Genomic DNA, 20316 nt, shown 5'->3' with positions numbered 1-20316 from the left:
CTTAGTTGAAGCGAATACATAATTGAAATCGAAGAGTGCATCAGAAACCTCCCACAACCAGGCAGCTCAGCTATTAGAGGTCAAAAATTAATGTAATTTCATCATGTAATCTGTTACATTAGAATTAATTATGCTTGGTGCAATATGCTGTTGAATGAAACTTCCCAAACCGAGTTGACTACCCTACTGGTTTGTAGCCTAAATGTGCACACCCTAGTCGCACACCCTATCAATATGCTGTGCTCTGCTTTCAAAGTTGATCCAACAGAATCATTTTCAGAGGCAGACTACCAACATCACTGTGGAGGTGCTTAAAATAACTGATTTTGGATGAATCTTCCTATTTAGACACCTTATAGTTGTCTCATGTTACAAATAACTTAACCACATCTCCTATGTTCAGTTGAACAGCAGGTGCTGTTACTGGAAATTGATTCCCAAGGCCACCTGAGTTAGCAAGGCACGTGAGCTATTGATTCCCCTACTGCTGCATTCTGCGATGTGACCATGATCATAAAGGCCTACCATTTTATCTCTGTCATGTACTTGAGTCAGAGGACCTCTCTCCATTTTGCTGGACTTCCCTTGACTCCATCCTCTGCTGCTATAAACCATTCACACCCTCCCTGGGCTAAACTTTTATTTGTTTCATTCTCACCTCCCTTGCCTTATCCCTTCATTCTGTTCGTCATCACGGCCCATTCTGCAGGTCGGGTGTGTTGGCTTCCTTATCAAGAAAAACCTGTTTGGCTGGTGGAAGTATTTATGTATCAGATGTTTCTTGAAGTTTGTAAAGACACCTTGCACCAGTCTACATCCCCATCACCTTAAGTCTCCTTTCTTCATTCTACATTAGGAATGGCCTTCACCATAAATGCACTAGGATCCTCCCAACAATGATCTCAGAGAAAATCTTCCCTGCTTCAGACACCTCCACTCCACACCTCATCCCAATTAATCATAGACATATCCTATCCTCCCAGCCCGGCTCTTAACCTGGACTGGATTACTCATACTGTGCAGTCCTAATCACAAAGAGTTGCCTCCAGTTTAGCTCCAATTTTGGGTGAAGAAGGACTCCTTTCCAGCCTCATTGCCTTGGTTCTACTTCAATTACTCAATCACAGTTGTGGAGAGAATACCTCAGCAAGCCCTCACCCCGCCTTGTTCCTTGAAGCACTCCCTCACACTTTTCCCCTCCATTTTAGAGCAAGAGTCAATGTTTCTGTGCCTGATCCCATGGACCTGGCTTTGGTTGGTAGGGTCAAGAGGATCATGTTAAATCAGATACTAAAGTCAACACAATAATTTATTCCAGCAGCTTTATTAGGAACTTCAATGCACAAAAAAAAATATTTTAAAAAATGTCAAAGAGCGTACAATCTCTAATTAGCAAATTAGGCACTTGTGGTTGAGCCAGGAATCTTACCGACTCATCCGATATTAAGGTTAGATAGGTGTCACACTACAGAGGGAAGTCCATCTCATAGTACAGTACTGATTGTGTCAAACTCCTTGGTGATCTGTGTGCTGGGTAGGGACTTCAGGTACTCAAGATGGCGCCTGGCATCTTCCTGATTCTGACGCACATAGTACACAATATAGGAGATGACCATGGTGAACCAGCCGAACATGGTGATGAACATGGCGATGTCAGTCGTCTTCTGATGAATGTTGCAGAAGTTTATCCCTGAATTGAGGATCTGGATGAGTGGCTTTCCTGTGTACTCCTCCTGAACGGAGGACTGGCAGATGAAATCATTGACCGTCTCTGGATCAAGGGTCAACTCCTTGATGACTTGCTGCAGCGTACACTCGCAACGCCACGGGTTGTTAGAAAGACGGACCTTTGCTTTAATTTTGCCGAAGACTTCCTTCGGTACACTCTGGATCTGATTGCTCGAGAGATCAAGCATCTTGAGGCTCTCAGGGATTCCTTTAAATGCTCCAATATCTATTGACTCAATGGCATTTTTGGATAAATCCAGCTCCTTGAGTAGGTTTAAGTCCTTGAAGGCATTGTTGCGTATTTTGGTTATCCTGTTGGAGTTGAGTTGTAAGAACACAGTATCATGAGGGAGGTCTTTGGGTATTTCTTTCAGGTTCTTGCCAGCACAGCGCACGAACTTGCCATTGTTATCAAAACACTGACAGCTTCTGGGACATGAGGTGGTGGCTGCTTGAAGCAAAGAGAACAGCATCAGGAGACCAGCCAAGGCCATAGAGTGTGCAATCTTGAGCTGGAGCCATGGTATGCCTGTCAGCAACATGGTTAGGAGATCTTTGAACCATCCATTAAAGTAGGTCGTCCATTCCGACAATAGCGGCTGTACCAAAGGCTGGCTTCAAACTCCAGAAGGAACCCTGCAAATTAAAGGAAAGTAATAGGATGATGAAAAACCAAGGGCATGCTGACAGCTATTTCCTCTTTCTATTGAATGGCATATCACAGAAACAAATCATTTATTATTTAAAAAAACAAACTATTGGAGGAACTCAGAAGATTAGACAGCATCTGTAGAGAGAAATGGACAGTCAGTATTTTGGGTCATGATCCTGTGTTAAATCCAGGTGAAAGATCATTTAATCAATTAGTTTATGCTGATGCTTATCCACCACACAAATGGTTCTCTCCCTTCTTCCTTGCAACAGAACCCTCCTTTCACCCCTCCCTTGAACATAGGGTGGCACGGTAGTGTAGTAGTTAGCACGACGCTTTAAAGCACAGGTGACACAGGTTAAGTTCCTGCTGCTGCCTGTAAGGAGTTTGTACGTTCTCCCCATGACTTCCTTCAGGTGCTCCAGTTTTCTCCCACAGTCCGTTAATTTGTCATTGTGAATTGTCACATGATTGCGCAACGATTAACTTGGGGATCTGAGTAGCATTGCTCGCAGGGCCAGAAGGGGCTATTCCATACTGTATCTCGATAAATAGATTAAAAATTAGGAAACAGTTTATTATATTTCCTTGTGTCTTAACCATGCCATTTACCTCCTCCAGTCTATGTGGTAGCAGAACTCACATTTTTGGTGTACTAATTTCCTGCTAATTCCAATATTTGATTTGTTAATGATTAATTTATTGTTATATTTTGAGCATTTCCTTCTACCCACACTTCACGACAAACCATTTTCTTTGCATCCATCTCAACAACTTCACAACTTTGAAAACCTTTATCAAGTCATCACTCAGAGGTTCGGTTGAATCAAGCCAGTGACCCAGGTCCAATGTGGAGTTTTCTGTATAGAGTCTGCACATTCTCTGTGACCACATGGATTTCCCATTCCCTTTCGCATTTCAAAAATGTGTAGTCAGTACAGTAATTTAATTGGCCATCAATAGTGTGTAGAGAATGTATATTCTGCGGGCAAGATGCGTAGACAGGAATGCGGGGAAGATAAAATGGTTAAGGCAGGATTGAGTATTTGGTGGGTAACATGTAATTTGAGAGCTAAAGGGCCTGTTTCTCAGCTTTGTCACTCTGTGAATCTCTGACTATCATTTTCTCAATGGCTGTCAAAGATGGGCAATGAATGCTGGACTTACTGCTGATGTGCAGAAATTATTTTTAAAAAATCCTAATCAGATTGCAATATGTTTTATTTATTTATAGATCCGACTTAGAGAAACTTTAGGTTATGGAGATTTTTTTGGAACATTTCTTCTCTCAGGGAAGATGACCATGAGAATTTTATGCAGTCCAGACTTCTGTGGTCCACCACTGTTCGCTGGACCAGAGAGTATCAATGATTAATCTCCCAAAAATCATCAAGTAATAATTTGCCACTGTAAACTCCCCTAGAGTGTAGGTGAGTAGTAGAATCAGGGGGAGGGGGCGAGATTTATGGGAGTATGAGGAGAATCAAATGAGATTAGTGCAAATGGTCTAAAGGCCTTGTTGGGCTGAAGGGTCTATTTACCTCCTTTATCATTTTATGACTCTTTAAAGTAACAGGACCCTGGTACAATTCTGGTAGGCCTCTTTGACAACTGCTCCATGTCTTGGCATTCTTGACAAAGCACGGTATCCAGCATATGACACAAAAACCCACTGAGTTCCAACCAGTGAATTATTAAGGGAGTTGATAATCCTTCTGTTGGTTTAATCCTAGGATCCTCCACATGGTTTGCTAATAAATTTCCTAACTCGCCCACCACCCTTAAATAACAGTGAACATACATTCCCAAATCTTTCTCCTCCAGTACCCACCCAATAAAATGGTGCCATTTATAATTCCTCTCAACTCATCCTACCAAATATGCTAATTAACGCAGCATTTAATTTCATCTGACACCCTAAAGCCTTTTCACCTGCTACAAGGCACAGATCAAGAGCATGATGGAATACTCTTCCTTTGCCAACAATCCTGAAAAATCTCAACAGTACTAAACAGCCTGCCTGACTGGCACTTCATTGACAAAGCTAAGCATTCATTCCTCCTCCTCCACCACCAGAGCACTGTGCCATGTGCCATTGCCAGAAGCACTGAAGTTTCTCCCCAACAGGATGTGGAGGCCTGGGGGGTTAGGAAGAGATTCACCAGAATATTGTTTGGATTGCAGAGTATTAACTAAAAGGAAGGATTAGAAGAACTTGGATTGTTTTTTTCTGGAGCGCTGGCTGCTGAGAGGCAGCCTGATAGAAGTATATAAAATTATAAGAGGCATTAACAGGGTTAATGCCTCATAATTTATAGTATATTATTCCCAGCATGAAAATGTTAATTGCTAAATTGGTGCATTGGTTTATTATTGTGACGTATACTGAGGTGCAGTGAAAAACTTGTCTTCCATACTGTTGATATTGATCAATTCATTACAACAAGTGCATTGAGGTAGTACAAGATAAAATAATTGCAGTACACAATAAAGTGTTAACAGTTACAGAGAAATTGCAGAGCAGCTAGGCAATAAAGGGCAATGTCATAACAAGGCAGACTGAGAGATCAAGAGTCCAATTTATACCAGGGAATCATTCAATGGCCTTATAACAATGGAATAGCAGCTGTTCTTGAGCTTGGTGGTGCATGGTTTCAGGCTTTTGTGTCTTCTGCTATATGGGGGGGGGACAGATCGTCTGGGGAGGGTGGGATCTTTGATTATGTTGGCTGCTTTATTGAGGCAGTGAGGTGTGCAGCAGCAGAGACTGGTTTGCATGATGTGCTGAGCTGTGTCCACACACTCTGCAGTTTCTTGCAGTCACAGGCAGAGCAGTTGTCGTACAAAGCTGTGATGCATTTGGATAGGATGTTTTTTTATGAAAAATGGTGATGGTCATAGGGGAGATGTCAATTCTCTTTAGCCTCCCGAGGAAGTAGAGGGGCTAATGAACTTTCTTGGCTGTGGATCACGAGGGCATAGGTTCAAGGTGAAAGACAGCTTAAAGGAGATATGTGAGGCATGATTTTCTTCTTTAAAGAGCGAGTGGAAGGTGCCTCGAATGCACTGTCACAGGAGATATTAAGGTAGATGCAATGTTAAGTGCAATGTTAAAAAGGCACTTAGCCAAACACATGAACAGGCAGGGAACAGAGGGATAGAGGCCATGTGTAGACAGATGGATTTGTAGCTTGGCACATTATGATCAGCACATGCTTTGTGGGCTGAAGGGCCTGTACTGTGCTGCACTATTCTTTGTTCTATGTTAATTACCACACCTTCTACACACACAAACTATACAACTAAGAAGGACAAAGGGTTAAGGTACACGGGAACACAACTTTCACCAGATTCCCCTGCAAGTCTGTACTTGCTGGACTTTAGAAGAATGACCACCTGTATGTCATTGAAACATATCGAATATTGAAAGACCTAGATCGAGAAGATGTTTTCAATAATGGGACAGTATAGGACCAAAAGGCATAGCCTCAGAATACAAGGACATATAGAACAGAGATGAGAAGGAATTCCTTTAGCCAGCTGGTGGTGAATCTGTGGAATTCATTACCACAGGCAGCTGTGGTCCAGGTTTTGGAGCTTGTTGATTAATACTGAGGGTATGATGCTGTTGAGCACTGAACTGTAATCAATATACAGCAGTCTGACATAGGTATTAATATTGTCCAGGTCATCCAAGGCCAAATGGAGAACCGGTGAGATTGCATTCGCATTGCATTGCATGGTGATAGCCAGTTGCAGTGGGTCCAGGAGTTGATTCTGGCCATGACCAATCTTTCAAAGCACTTCATCACAGTAGATGTGAGTGCCACTGGGTGATTGTCATTGTGACAGCTCACCCTGCTCTTGAGCAATGGTATAATTGCCAGCCTTTTGAGGAAGGTGGAACCACTGACTGCAGCAGTGAGAGATTGAAGATATCCTTGAACACTTCTGCCAATGTTATATAATTTTATTCTCCCATTCAAAGCATGCATTAGTAGTATTAAGCTCATCTGGGAGTAGAGCATCACAGCCATTCGTGATGTTAGGTTTCACCTTGTAGGAAGTAATGGCCTGTAAACCGTGCCAGAGTTGACGTGCATCCAATTCTGTCTCTAACTTTAATCAAAATTGTTTTTATTTCACTCTTAAAATAGCCTTCCGTAGATTGTACATGGACTTGTATAAATCTGGATCACTGGTTTTGAATGTCATAGATCTAGCCCTCGACAGACTACAAATCTTCTGGTACATCCATGGCTATTAGTTTTGGTATGTCCAATAGGTTCTCAAAAGCACAGAGTCATCACACAAGTCTTGCTGAAATTGGTGACAACTGTGGCATTTTCATTCAGATTCGAAGATGAATCCCTAATATTGTCCAGTCCACTGATTTAAAGTAGTCCTATGAGCACTCCTCTGCCTCCCTTAACTACATCTTTGTAGTCCTCACCACTGGTCTCTGTTCCTTAGTCACTGCCTGTATGCCAGAAGTAGAAGTACAGTCAGATGATCAGACTTGCCAAATTGTAGATCTGGGAGAGCACGATAAGTGTTCTTGATGATGGTGTAAAAGTGGTCAAGTGTGTTGGCTCCTCTGGGTCCACAGGTGATATGGTGGTGGTAGTTAGTCAGCGACTTCCTCAACGTGACCCAGTTGAAATCCCCCGCAATGATTAGAAAAGCAACAGGATGCACCGTTCTGTGACTGACGATCATGATGCTCAGCTCCTCCAGTGCCTGCCTGACACTGGCCAAGGGTGGAATGATGGGAGAAATCTCCCTCGGCAGGTAAAATGAATGACACCTGACCATTAGGTGTTCTAGGTCAGATGAGCAGGACTGAGACAGAACTACCATGTCTGTTCACCATGATGCATTTATCATAAACAAACTCCGCCTCCTCTACCTTGAAAAGACTCAGCTGTTCTGTGGTTGGTGAAGTCTTCAGGCTGCAGCACTGCTTCTAAAATAGTGAGGTGAGCCATGTTTCCATGATGCAAAGTATACAGCAGTCTCTGATGTCTCCCTGGTACTGCAATTTTATTCTGAGGTCTTCAATTTTATTTTCTTGAATTGTACATTCACCAGCCGGATAGTGGGGTTCTAAGGCTCTGTGTTTCAATCTTACTTGCAGACCAGCATGCTTTCTGTGCTTCTTTTTTCTTAAAGGAAAATTGCACTCATGAACTGAGTCTGCAATCCGGAGTCAGCCAATTTTGAGCACCACCAGGGATAGACAGCAATAAGGTTGAACTTGAATTTGATTAGACCGTGTTAGCTAAGGAAAAAGTAGGAAAAACTTGGATTGTTTTCTCTGGAGCATCAGAGGTTGACAGACAAAATGACAGGAGTATATAAAATTATCAAAGGCATAGATAGGATTAGTAGTCAGAGTCTTTTCCCAAGGTGGAAATATCAAATACTAGAGGGCATAGCTTTAAGAGGGCAACGTTTAAAGGAGATTTGTGAGGTAAGATTTTTACAGAGTAGTAGGTACCTGGAACACACTACTAGGAGAAGAGGTGGAAGAAGATGTGACAGCATTGTTTAACAGACACATGAATAAAGGTAGCAGGGAATGGGGGATATGGTCCGAGTAGGGAAAGATGTATTAGTTTAATTTGGCATCATGATCAGTGGAAGATTGGTGGGCTGAAAGGCATATTCCTATTCTGTTCTTTGTTCTGCATTCTATGATTATATCATTACAGCTTTTGTCACTAGTGCCATATCACCTGATCTCTGCAATTGCTGTATTCATCTGAGGTGATAGTTATTCTTGTACTACAAGAACTTGTAAATGTCTACAAAAGACATCTGTCATCGTACCACATAAAAGACTCATAAACAAAATTGATTCCCATGAAATTAAAGTGCGTGAATGTTAAATTGGCCGAGGGACAGAAATCAGTGGTAGCAGTGAAAAGTTGTTTTTTGGATTGGCAGGGTGCATAAGAACTACTCCCCAAAGGTTGGCTTCGGGGTCTTCACTGTTTGTAATCCAGGGCATAATTACAACATTTTCAGCTGAACCAAAGTATGCAATGTAGTGAATAGTAACAGATTTCAGGAAAATGTAGACAAACTAACAAAATGAAGAGTAGACTCTCTTTTAATTAATCATTTTTCAGAATCTAGGTGTCACAGGAAAGACCAAGAAAACACTCCTCCAGGACTATACTCTTGTCTTCTATGACCAATTTTGGATCCAAATTACCAACTTCCCATGGATTTTACGTGACCCCTGGACCAGACTACTATGAGGAACCTTGTCAAATGCTGTACTAAGTGGCATGTAGACAACATCCACATTCCTATCCTGATCAATCATCTTTGTAACTTCCCCAAAAAATTCAATCAAATTTTCGAGACTTTCTTGCACCTAGCCTTGCTGACTTTATAACAAGCTTTTTGAAGTGTGAGTAAATTCATTCTCTAAGAATCTTCTCAGTAATTTCCCTGACACTGATGTAAGGCTCATGAGTCAATAATATTCTGAATTTTCCCTTTTGCCCTTCTTAAATAATGTAAAAAAACATTGACTATTTCCTATTTTTCTGGCACTTTATTTATGGCTGAAGAGGATACAAAGATATGATTCAAGGCCCCTGCAACCTCTTCCCTTGGTATCTTGGGATAGATCACTTCAGGCCCTAGAGACTAATTCAACTTAATGTTTTTCAAGGCAGCCAACACCTCCTTCTTCTTAATATCAAATCAAATGCCTTTGAATATCACAATACTCCTCCCTAATTTCACCATTATCCATGACCTCTATGTGTATAAATTCCCTCCTTTGTTCTTGAGTTGACCTGCCCCTAGCTGCCCTCTTGCTCCCAGAATACATAGGCTTTGTAAACATTAAATGAAGAGAACGATGTAGTTTGATTTCTGGAACTTGGGAGCAAAATATTTCCTTCCTCACACCATTTTACAGCTGCCCAATTTAAATTAGTTAAGTGGTTGAAGCGAGGCAAGCGGCAAGTTACACGGAGTTGATTCAATCAAGTAAATCTTGTAAATCAATCAAAGAAAGCTCAAGAGATTTATGAGCGTCAGTGACAGAGTTAGATCTAATTATTGATTCAAGATGTCTGCAAGCTATTTCTTCTTCTTGCTCCACGTCAGGCTTTAAAATAAAATTGTGTCTACCTCACTGCCCTGCAGGAATTTCTCCTGCCTTGGTGTTATGCTGCATCTGTTCTGATTGCAGAAATGTCCTCACCTATTGTTGTAGCCATGCTTTGTCAAATAAGGGAAGCTTTCATCTTTTGAACTGGGCAGATTTTGCAATCGCCTACAAGGATTAAGTATAGGTGTTAGAGATAGGAGTCCTCCAGGCTTGCTTTCACATCAAGCTGAAGATGTAATGGACATTACTTAAATTTCCCACTGCACTCATTGGAAATGCTGATCCAATGCAGGCGGTGATCCAATCCTGGATCTGCAGCACCAATAAAAACAATAACTACTTAGCTTTAGATTTTAAGATTTATTTATGAGGAGTTGTCACAGTGACTGAAGCAAGATTTTTTTTAGCATGACTGAAATCATGCATGCACATAATAATGTGTGGCACTCAAAGTTCTGCCTTACCAACAGAAAGCAGAGCAATAATGTTGGACTTTTAACCTTCTGACTCCCAGTAAATTGTGGAGGAACCCTTCAACAAATTTGCAATGACTTGTGAATTAACATGACCCCACTGCAATATCAATAATTTGCCAGCTCTGATGGAGGGTCTGTGGCTTGAAACGTTAACTCTGTTTCTCTTCCTATAGATGTGTTCTGACTTGTTAAGAATTTCCAGTGTTTTCTATTTTTATTTTGGATTTCCAACATCTTTTTTATTTTCTATATGCTGTTGTCTGCATTTTCCTACCTAGGTTCTTAAGGCTCTGCATATTTCATTCCTCATTAAGGGGGCGCCCTATACATGTTTCAGTGATCCGCAGCAAGAATACAAGCTACAGAGGAGCTCATTCCTTGCAGTGATTCAAGACTACTTAGGACTCAAGTGCTGTCAGTGATCACGGGAGGAATAAGAAGGCGGGTATGTGGTTATGCACAATGAACACAGGTGTCCCTTGACCTCAGTAGTAGTGTTTTATGTCAAGGGAGTGGGTGTGTACTCACTTCCCAATCTTCCTCGCAGCAAATATATAAGGGCTGTGATTGCTGGCATTTGTTCTCAGGAGTCAAGTTGAATTTATTGTCATGTGCACAAGCATGGGGAGGTAGAGGTACAATGAAAGACATGCCTGCAGCAGCATCACAGGCACGTAGATTCAGACAACACTCAGAACATAAATTATTCATAACTTATACCAGACAGTGGAGAAGAAAAAAGACTAAGCTGAACAAGGCACTAGTGCAAAAAGAAACAGAAATCAGAGAAAATCACAGAACTGTGCAGTTCATGTTTTAAGAAGGCAATCAGTGTGAAAATAACCCTGATGACTATTTAAAAATATGTTTTTCCAGTACCTTTTGGAGTGGGGTCTCCAGACAGGTCATTATTAGCTAATAATTTAATACATTAGGGTGAATTACAATTTTTGGCATTAGTGTTCAGGCACCTGACCCAATCTGATCAATGGTGACCCATCAAAAGCTCACAAGACGTTAATGCAGGCTGACTTAGACAATAGTTGTGCCATTGAATACCAAGGGAATATGGTTAAACATCTTCATTGGAACTGACACTTTGGAGATTTGACCATCCACCAGCCCATGCCCATGTCTTGTGGCCTGTTAGTGTTAAAATGGAATTCAGTAATGCACAATGGAGAACCATCTCTGTTTCAGGCTAAGTGACAGAAGGAAGATCATTGATAAAGTAGATGAAAGTGATTGGGTCTGCAATGCCCTCCATTGGAATTCTTGCAGTGAGGTCTAGATCGACCTTAAACAATCAAAACCTTATTCCTCTGTGTAAGCCAAGGCATCAGAGTTATGCTTGGTTCCCAATTATTTCAGCTGCACCAGGTCTTGCCTTAATGCCACAAGCAACCACCATCACTTAGCTTCCGGAAGTCAGCTCTTTTGTTCATGTTTGAATGGAGTCTAGTGCCAAGTGGTAGTGGTGTAGAGGAACTGAACAAACAGACTGATCTGGAGGACTTTGATAGTTTTCTATCAAATGGAAGCCTCCATCATTTTGCTGATAATTGAGAGTAGACTGACTAGATTGTATTTAACCAGATAGGACTTAACCTGCCCTTTATGAACAGACCATACCTGGGCAACTTTATATTTTGTTGAGTAATTTGCATTGTAAGTGTATTGGAACAGCTCACATCTGCTTCTCGGCAACCTTCAGCACTACAGTTGGAATGAAGTGTGATACCAAAATCCATGCTAATTCTGATAACGTTATGAATATATCAGATTGGCTCAATAATTGCAGGAGGAGGCCAAAATGAATAATTCACTTGGTACTGCCGCTGACTACTCATTCTTCATGCCTCATTGGACCGCTGGTTTGGTGACAATAGAGCGGGTGATGTTCTGAGGTTGGTCACCATTGACCCAAAATTCAACTGGACCAACCACATCAGTACCATGACTGCAAAAGAAGGTCAGAGGCTGGATATCCTACAGCAACTGACTCACCTCCTGTCACCCAAACACTTTCCAATGTACAGTGCACATGGTTAGGGATACTCACCACCGAGCTGCATGAATACAATGCCAAGTCACTTAACAAACTTGACATTGTCAGTATAAAGCAGCACACTTACTTGCATGCAACACACAAAATGCTGGAGGAACTCAGCAGGTCGGGCAGCATCTATGGAAATGAATAAATCTTGGCCCAAAATGAGAGGAGAATAGCCAGGCTGGTTCCAGCTGACAGGAAGGTGGCAGTAAATCAAGCAGCCACACATTACAACAGTGGTGTGCAGATGAGCATCTCTGAACATACAACATATTGAACCTTGAAATGGATGGGCCGCAGCAGCAGAAAACCATGAATGTACATGCAGTGAGCACCTTATTAGGTAAAGGAGGTACCTATAAAAGTGGCCACTGTGTGTATCTGAAGATTTCCCAGTTTCAATCAACAATGATGCTTGCAGATCACAAAAAAAATCTCTTTTTGTAGTGAATCTGAAGTGATATTTAGATCAGTTCTCTGATATTTTTGAAATCTCTTCACGTACATTGCAGTTAATTGGAAATTATAGCTGAGATCCAGGTTCCTGTCAATGTTTATGCTCCACACAAGATTTGTTCCATTCTTATCTAATCAACGTAATCTTTTATATATTCCTCCTTCATATATTTAACTGGCACTCCCTTAAAAGCATTTATGTTAATTGTCTGAACTACTCTGTGTTGTAGTGATTTCTATCTTCTAATTATTGTTTAAGTAAACAAATTTCTCCCAAATTCATTACCAGTGACTATAAGGTTTGCAGTTGTAGTCCTGGCCTTCCAATAATTGTGACAATCAAACCAAAAATTAACAAATTTTGGCCCAATGTGCTACATAGAAACAAGCACATCTTTGCTCTTCTAACAACTATTTTTAGAATCCTTAAATTTGTCTTTTTTGTCTACACTTTCAATAAAAAAAAAATCTCAGTTGATTTTGTGTAGAGCAGTAGTTTAAAGGTTTGTAGAATTTTACGAACTAGTTATAATTTATTGTGTCCTGAGCCCATGAAAGAGAATGTGAGTAAACAATGTAACTATATATAATACTGCATAGAGCACACATCTCGGATGAGTAAAAGTCAGCTCAATCAATCTAAATGAGTTTTTATGTGCCATACAAGTTCATTGTTCTTTTTCAATATGACCTATACACTGATCACTTTTGTACTTATCTAACTTTCTGCTAAATGCATTTAGACTAATTACATCAATAATCACATATAGGCAGTTCCACATTCTCACTATGATATAAGAGGTTTTTCCTGAATTATTTATTAGATTTATTAATGAGCATCATGCATATACAGCTCCTTGTTCAGAACTCCACCACAAGTCAATCCATCTCCACTCTATCTATTAGTCATGACATAATTTTAATGATCTCATTTACAACAGATCATCGCTCAGTATCATAGAGATTCACAGCCTGAGTTCTCCTTTAGAAACCAAATCTGAGAAACCAAGTGCAGAACGAATGATCACTTTGTGGGACTCTGGGCTTCCATTTGCCTCCCACTGTCCCTATACTCTTAGAACAAAGCCCAACATAAGCTTGAGGGTAACGACTCCATCTTCCGTATTAGTATGTAAAAGCATTCCAGGCCCAATGTTGAATTCTCCTACTTTAGGGTGACAGAAGAGACTAAAAATCAGAACATGCCACTTCTGCCTGTTAACTGCCTGTAATTTTGGGCTTAGCTTTTCTCTTTCTATTGGTATAGTCTAGCCTACTGGGCATATCCCTTAGCCTTGCAAGTGTCAACATATACCAAAGACAAAGAAGCATAATCTGCCTTTAAATGTCACAATGGTTTCACCCTACAAGTAGCAGAGAAGGTGAGGGAGGGATGGGTAGAACAAAGAGAGAAAAAGGAGAGACTTCTTTGTTCTACCCATCCCTCCCTCACCTTCTCTGCTTTTACCAGTTCTGATAAAGTGTCTTGAGCCTGAAATGTTAGCTCTGTTTCTGTTTCCACAGATATTCTCTGAACTGCTGAGTGATTGTAAGGTTGTCTGGTTTTATTTCAAATGTTAAGCATCTGCAGTTTTCTTTTGTCTTTTAAAGAGTTCTGACCCATGCATGGAAGTGGGGGAAATCTGCTGGAGAAGGTGGCTTGGTGGGGCTAATATAATTATAGTCTCAAAGATAAGAGGGTTTTCAAAAGACTAACAGGGAAAAGCTTTCAGGAGGAATTCCAGAGTATTTGCCAGAAATGCTCAATTACACAGGATTGGAAGAGACTTCAAAGGGTTGTTAAATTAGCCAGCTCCATCATAGGCACAACCTTTCTCACCTTGAAGGACATCATCAAGAGTTGATGCCTTAAGAAGGCAGTATCTATCATCAGGACCCTCACCATATGGGACATGCCTTCTTCTCGTTGCTACCATCAGGAAGGAGGTACAGGAGCCTAATGACACACACTCAATGATTCAGAAACAGTTTTTTCCTCTGCACCATCAGAATTCTGGTGGTCCATGAGCACTAGCTCATTATTCCTTTTTTTGCACTATTTATTTATTATTGTGACTTACAGGAATTTTATGCCTTTGCACTATATAACTGCCACAAAACAATAACTTTGTGTCATCTAAGTCAGTGATAATAACTCAGGTTTTGATTACAAATTGGCATTGTTCTAGCCATGTATTGAGGATGCTAATTCAGGTATGGCATCTAATGCCTAAATTTTGGACTTCCGCTACCCAATTTGCAGAAGGCCTTTAACATCATCTTCCAGTGTCAACAATTGATGTAGAGAAACAAGAGATGGAAAATGTAATCTGGAGCAAAAAAAACATTGCAGGATGCAGGATCTCAATTTGAAATATAAACCATCCCTTTGCCTCCACAGATGCTGATCGACCCACTGTGTTTCTCCAGCAGATTTTTGTCTTGCTTCAGTGATTAGTCTATAACATCAATATGTGGTGTAGACTTTCAGTTCAGCCAGGGACCTTTCTGGCACGCATGTAACTCACACACATGGAGAGCTCTGCTTGATGACATCATTATTCAGAGATTAGGTGGAAATGTTGATGGTCTTCTATGTACTTCATTTCTAAAAGGTAAATGCCCACCTGAGTTCTGACGGAATTGGATGCATCTCCACAAAACCATAAGACCATAAGAAATAGGAGCAGATTAGGTAATTTGGCTCATGGAGTCTGCTCCACCGTTCAGTCATGACTGATTTGATATTCCTCTCAATCCCATTCTTCTGCCTTCTCTCCATAACCTTTTATGCCCTTACTAATCAAGAAACCTATCAACCTCTGCTTTAATTCCAATTTGCTCTAGAGTCACAAGTTGGTTACAACACAGGAGGTTGTTCAGCCTATTATGTCTGTGCTGACTCTCCACTAGAGCATCTCGCAAGTCCCACCCAGCAACTCTCAATAATGTTAAAATATTAGTAACCACCTCAATATTGTTTCAGCACGTATCTTTTATTCATTTGCTCAATGGATGCGGACATCACTGGCAACATGTGTGTCCAACCATAGTTGGAGTAGTTAAGTCAAAATACTGGAAGGACTGGAGCTATATATAGGTCAGATTCAGTAAGGACACCAGATTTCCTTCTCTGAAGATATAAAGAAATCAGATGAGATTATTTTCAATAATACAATATCTTAATTTATCTCGTTGGCATAGTGGAATTTGAGCTGATTAAGGTTCAATGTTCCTGAACTCTCATTGCTATTCAAGTCACTCTACTGAACCTTGGCTCACTGGCTGTTACACAGGAGACAACATTGGAGCATGCATTCATGCCAACATTCCCATGTGGACATGAGTAACAGGTGAACTGTTGGTGGTGTGGACCTTAGGTGAGACTTCAAACTAATTCCCCTTCTGCTTTTTTAGGTTGAAATTAATAGATGGTTATTTTGATAAAGAGTAGTGAATACTAGTACCACTGTAAAAACAGCACAGATTTTGACCATTTTCATGTTGCCGCTGGTGGGAGTTTACTCTGTCCAAGTTGTTAGTTTATAATATTACAACAAGGAATATTCTTTAAAAATATTTCATGGCTATAAATTGATTGCTTTTGGATATTTTTGCAGTTATGAAAGGTACTACATAAATGGAAATTATTTCTAAACATTTCATTTGAGTTCTTTGTGAAAATCAAATAACTGTTCTTGTTATAATACTGAAACATAAAAAGAACAGGAAATATTGGAAACACTCAACAGAACCCAAAACAATTATTCCAGCAACTTGTCTCTTCAACTGATTATGGAAAGATATTACACTCCCTTGGATGTCAAAGCATCTGGTGAAATCAAATTCACTTGTGATGCTCTCCACGGCCAAATATCTTGCTATTGATGCCCTGGCAGATACAAAAATACAGATTGCTGAAGCCAAGGTACAGACCAGCAATGATCTTACCAGCTACTGGAAAGGGTGTCAGGGTTCTGAATAGTATACTGTTCCTGTGACTGCCCTTACCACACAACATATATCAGTGCTTTCAAGAAAAGAGGTGGGATTTGTTTTAAGTGTATGTGTGCCATCAAATTTTATAAGCCTTGTCTTCAGGCCTCTCATTGTTGATCATTTTATTTTATGGCAGCAAAACATCCAGCAGTTGAAATAATTGAACTATTAAATTATTAACTGTCAATTTATTATCTGTTAAGTTATTATCTGTTAACAATTATCAACAGATAATTCAAAGTGTGGGAGCAGTGAGTTTTAAATGACAATTTTTGTTGCCAGATATTATCGGGAGTGCAGAGAGTGCATTAAAGGTAGATCCTAAGCCACTTTTCTTCAGAGGAACTGAATGAATATCAATTTATACTGAGGCTCTGGCAGTTGCTTAGCAATCTTATAATAACCCATTCTCTGGCACTAAGATTAGCAATCTGAGGTTGTTTAATGTGCTAATGCTAGCTTGCATTACAGGAATAAAAGTCACAGTTCATCATACAGACTGCATTGCATTAGGTATATTGGGAAATGGCACTCAACAGGATACCAGACTTATTTTACCCTACATTTGGGTATTAAGCACAATGCTGATTTTAACTTCTATCGTTAAGTCTTCTGGACCTATTACAGCAAATATAATTTCAATGTTTGATTTACTCAGAAGCAAAATGCTACAGGTGCTGGAACACTAATTTAAAAACAGAGAAAAAAAAACAGAATTGCTAAACATCCATGGAAAGATAAAATAGTTTACTGTCTCTATTAAACAACTTCCTGTTATTTCTGATGATAGCTCACTGATGTGTATCTCTCCCTGCAGGTGCTGCCTAACCAGCTGAGCATTTCCATTTATTTTAAATCCTTGATTTATTGAGAATGAAGGAATCCTTTGCCCTGCATTGTATTTCCATCGCCCACTGTCATTTTTTTATTATTCCATTGCATGCCGAGTGTGCTTTTCAAGAGGAGATCAATGTCAGCTAGAACTCCATGATTGCTCTCTGCACCATGGATTGAGAAATAACTCTGGCCAACATCAACATTGTCAACAGGAAAAGGAGCACGGAGAACAGGAAGACAATGTGCTTTTGAACTACAGTTATTTTTATATTGTGGAAAACGCATCTTATAATCTCTGTACATCAAGCTCCTACAACAACAATGTGAAAGTACAGAAGCAAAATATTGAGGATGCAGGAAATCTTAAATTAAAACCAAAAAAAAAACACTAGGATCTTTCAGCATATCAGGCAGCATTTGTGGAAAGAATGTCTGTTAATATTTCAGACTGATGGCTTTCATCATTCTAACTAAACTTGTTGGTGTTCCAGTACAAAAAGATCTTTGAAATGGAATGCTGTTGGTTAGCATATTCCAGGCTGCAGGAAAACAAACTGGGGTGGGGGGGGTGAGGAGATCACTGAAGTTCAGAGCAGCGAATGCAAAGACAATGGAGGGAGGGACTGCAGTTTAGAGCCTGCTGCCACAAGACATGGAGGGTCTAAGTTCTGTTGGTATATTTTTCAAAGGCGCCACATGATTGGCATTATTACTATTTCTTATTTCATTTGAGGCAATATTACAGTATATTATGTTTTGCGTGTGAGTTATATGTACTGTGTTGTGCTCGTTTGTCTGGAGAAACATTGTTTTATTTGGTGGTATACTGTTGAATGACCAGAAACTTGAACTTCAGCTTGAACTGTGTGCATTTTAAAGATCAGGTTAGCTTTATTTGTCACATGTACATCGAAATATACAGAGAAATGCATTGTTTTCAAGCAAATCAGATCAGTGAGGAATGTTCTGAGCAGCCTGTGAATGTACACATTGAATCTGATTGGGTGCTTCCTATAGTGGGGGAGTCTCGGACCAGGGGGCACAGCCTCAGAATACAAGGACGTTCCTTTAGAACAAGATGAGGAGGAATTTCTTTAGCCAGAGGGTGGTGAATCTGTGGAATTCATTACCATGGACATCTATGGAGGCTAAGTCATTGGGTATATTTACAGTGGAGGTTGATAGGTTCTTGATAGTAAGGGCATCAATGGTTATGGCAAAACGGGAGAATGGGGATGAGATGGATAATAAATCAGCCATGATGAAATGGTGAATCAGACTCAATGGGTCAAATGGCCTAATTCTGCTCCTATGTCTCATGGATTATGGTAATAATTGATGACAATACTTTGAGTGAATTGACTGGACACTATACAATTAAAAAAAATGTACTATCTCTGCATTTCTTGTATTGTTTTTCTGAAAAAAAGTTGTCTTTAAATTTTAAAAATTGAAAGATCATTGCCCTGAAATATTATGTAGGTCTTTTTCTCTTTGCTGATCTAATTGACCCGTTAAAGCTTGTGATAATGGCCAGTTAATCGGTTTTTTAGTTGTAACAATTCTGAGATAAATGTTGGCATGGAGATTAAAGGCAGTTCTTTATTCACTTCACTTAGAGAACTGAATGTTTTGTGGTTGGCAGATGTACAGCCTGTTGCTTAGCAATCTTAGCAATTCCCTGGCATTGGATTTAGTATGTGTATGTGAACTCCTTCCTCTACTAATTTAATCTAGGTTTTAACTAATTTGTTCCAAGAGAAAAAGAAAATTTCATGGCATCTATTTAACAGACAAAGACCAGCACTGGAATAAAGAAAGCCTTAACCAATGCATGAATTGTACTCTTTTACTTTAATGCTGATCTTAACCACCTCAAATTTTTAAAAATTATGTCCTATTTTCTATTTATTCTCTCAAATCCTTTAAAAATTTCAGTTAAATCACCTTTCGATCAACTACACTCAAAAGAAATGAAAGAATGCTTAATGCAAAAAATCTTCCTAATTTATCTCAGTGAGTCTCGAGGGGTTCCAATGGTTTCAGTCAGGCACCTGTGACCAGTGGTGGCACTTCTGTGGAAACATGCCGATAAGAATTTGTATTCTGAGCTGGCAGCGTGCTAAGAATCCTGGGAGGAAAATGCTCTTTAATGTCATCCAGGTTTTCTCTTGCGGTCACCTTAAAAAACTTTGTGCCTCTCAGTCTAAAGTTCCTTTACCAGTCATCATAGTTTGAACCATGACTTGCAGTGCTCATGAACTCTTGCCTCTGCCACCTTGTTCCTGACGTGGTGCCTGTGCTGACGTTGGTGAGCTGAAGTAAACCCAACATTTGACTTTTCCCTCACCACTCACATTTTCCACTAGCCCCCTACCTAAATTAATCTAAACGGGAATCTAAGTAATCTATCAGGGAGCATACTTAATAGAAGTTTGTTTCTTATGATCACCCAAATTTTGGCTGGCTGAAGGAAGTTGAAGTAGCCTTTTCCCCATCCTTCCACTGTAGTAGATCAGGGGTTGTAATATGCAATATACATTGTGAAAATAAAATGGAAATAAATCAGGAAATGCAGGCCACACAGCATCTATGGAGGGAGTAACAGAATTAATATTTGAGGCTGATGACCTCCTGACAACTCCTCTGATGATGAAACCTTTCATTCAGGAGCAGGCGTGATCTGGAATTTATCGCCTGTGGGAGTGCTAAAAGCACATTTAACCATAATTTTCAAAAGAGAATTAGACAGTTGCTGAAGAGAGAAAAGCAAGTGCTATACTAGTGTAATATAAAGATGGTTAATGTGATCTAATCTACAGAGTCACATTTTGGTTGTAACTCTAATATGGGTAAAGTGCTGGGAAGTCTGTGTTGCTATATTGGAACCCAAGTGCGGAACAGAGTCGAACTCTGATGTAGAGATGGTGATGAGATTTTATCCATAATAATTTCAAAAGAACATTGGTGGTTCAATCAA

At 40.0% G+C, this 20316-nt stretch overlaps 1 protein-coding gene across 1 annotated transcript in view; it reads right to left on the bottom strand.

Annotated features, from left to right (window-relative positions):
• Positions 1–1331: 1331 nt before the first annotated feature.
• lrrc3 (leucine rich repeat containing 3) overlaps positions 1332–20316 on the bottom strand; it is a 41017-nt gene continuing 22032 nt past the window's right edge. Inside the window, exon 2 of the mRNA XM_059966105.1 lies at positions 1332–2364. Within this exon, the coding sequence (XP_059822088.1) occupies positions 1485–2270 (786 nt within the window). The 5' untranslated portion in view covers positions 2271–2364 and the 3' untranslated portion in view covers positions 1332–1484. The remainder of the gene's footprint in view (positions 2365–20316) is intronic.

This window comes from Hypanus sabinus, chromosome 4, assembly GCF_030144855.1.
Source record: "Hypanus sabinus isolate sHypSab1 chromosome 4, sHypSab1.hap1, whole genome shotgun sequence".
NCBI lineage: Eukaryota > Metazoa > Chordata > Chondrichthyes > Myliobatiformes > Dasyatidae > Hypanus > Hypanus sabinus.
The sequence above is the reverse complement of the archived record's forward strand: the minus strand, read 5'-3'. Positions and strand labels throughout refer to the sequence as shown.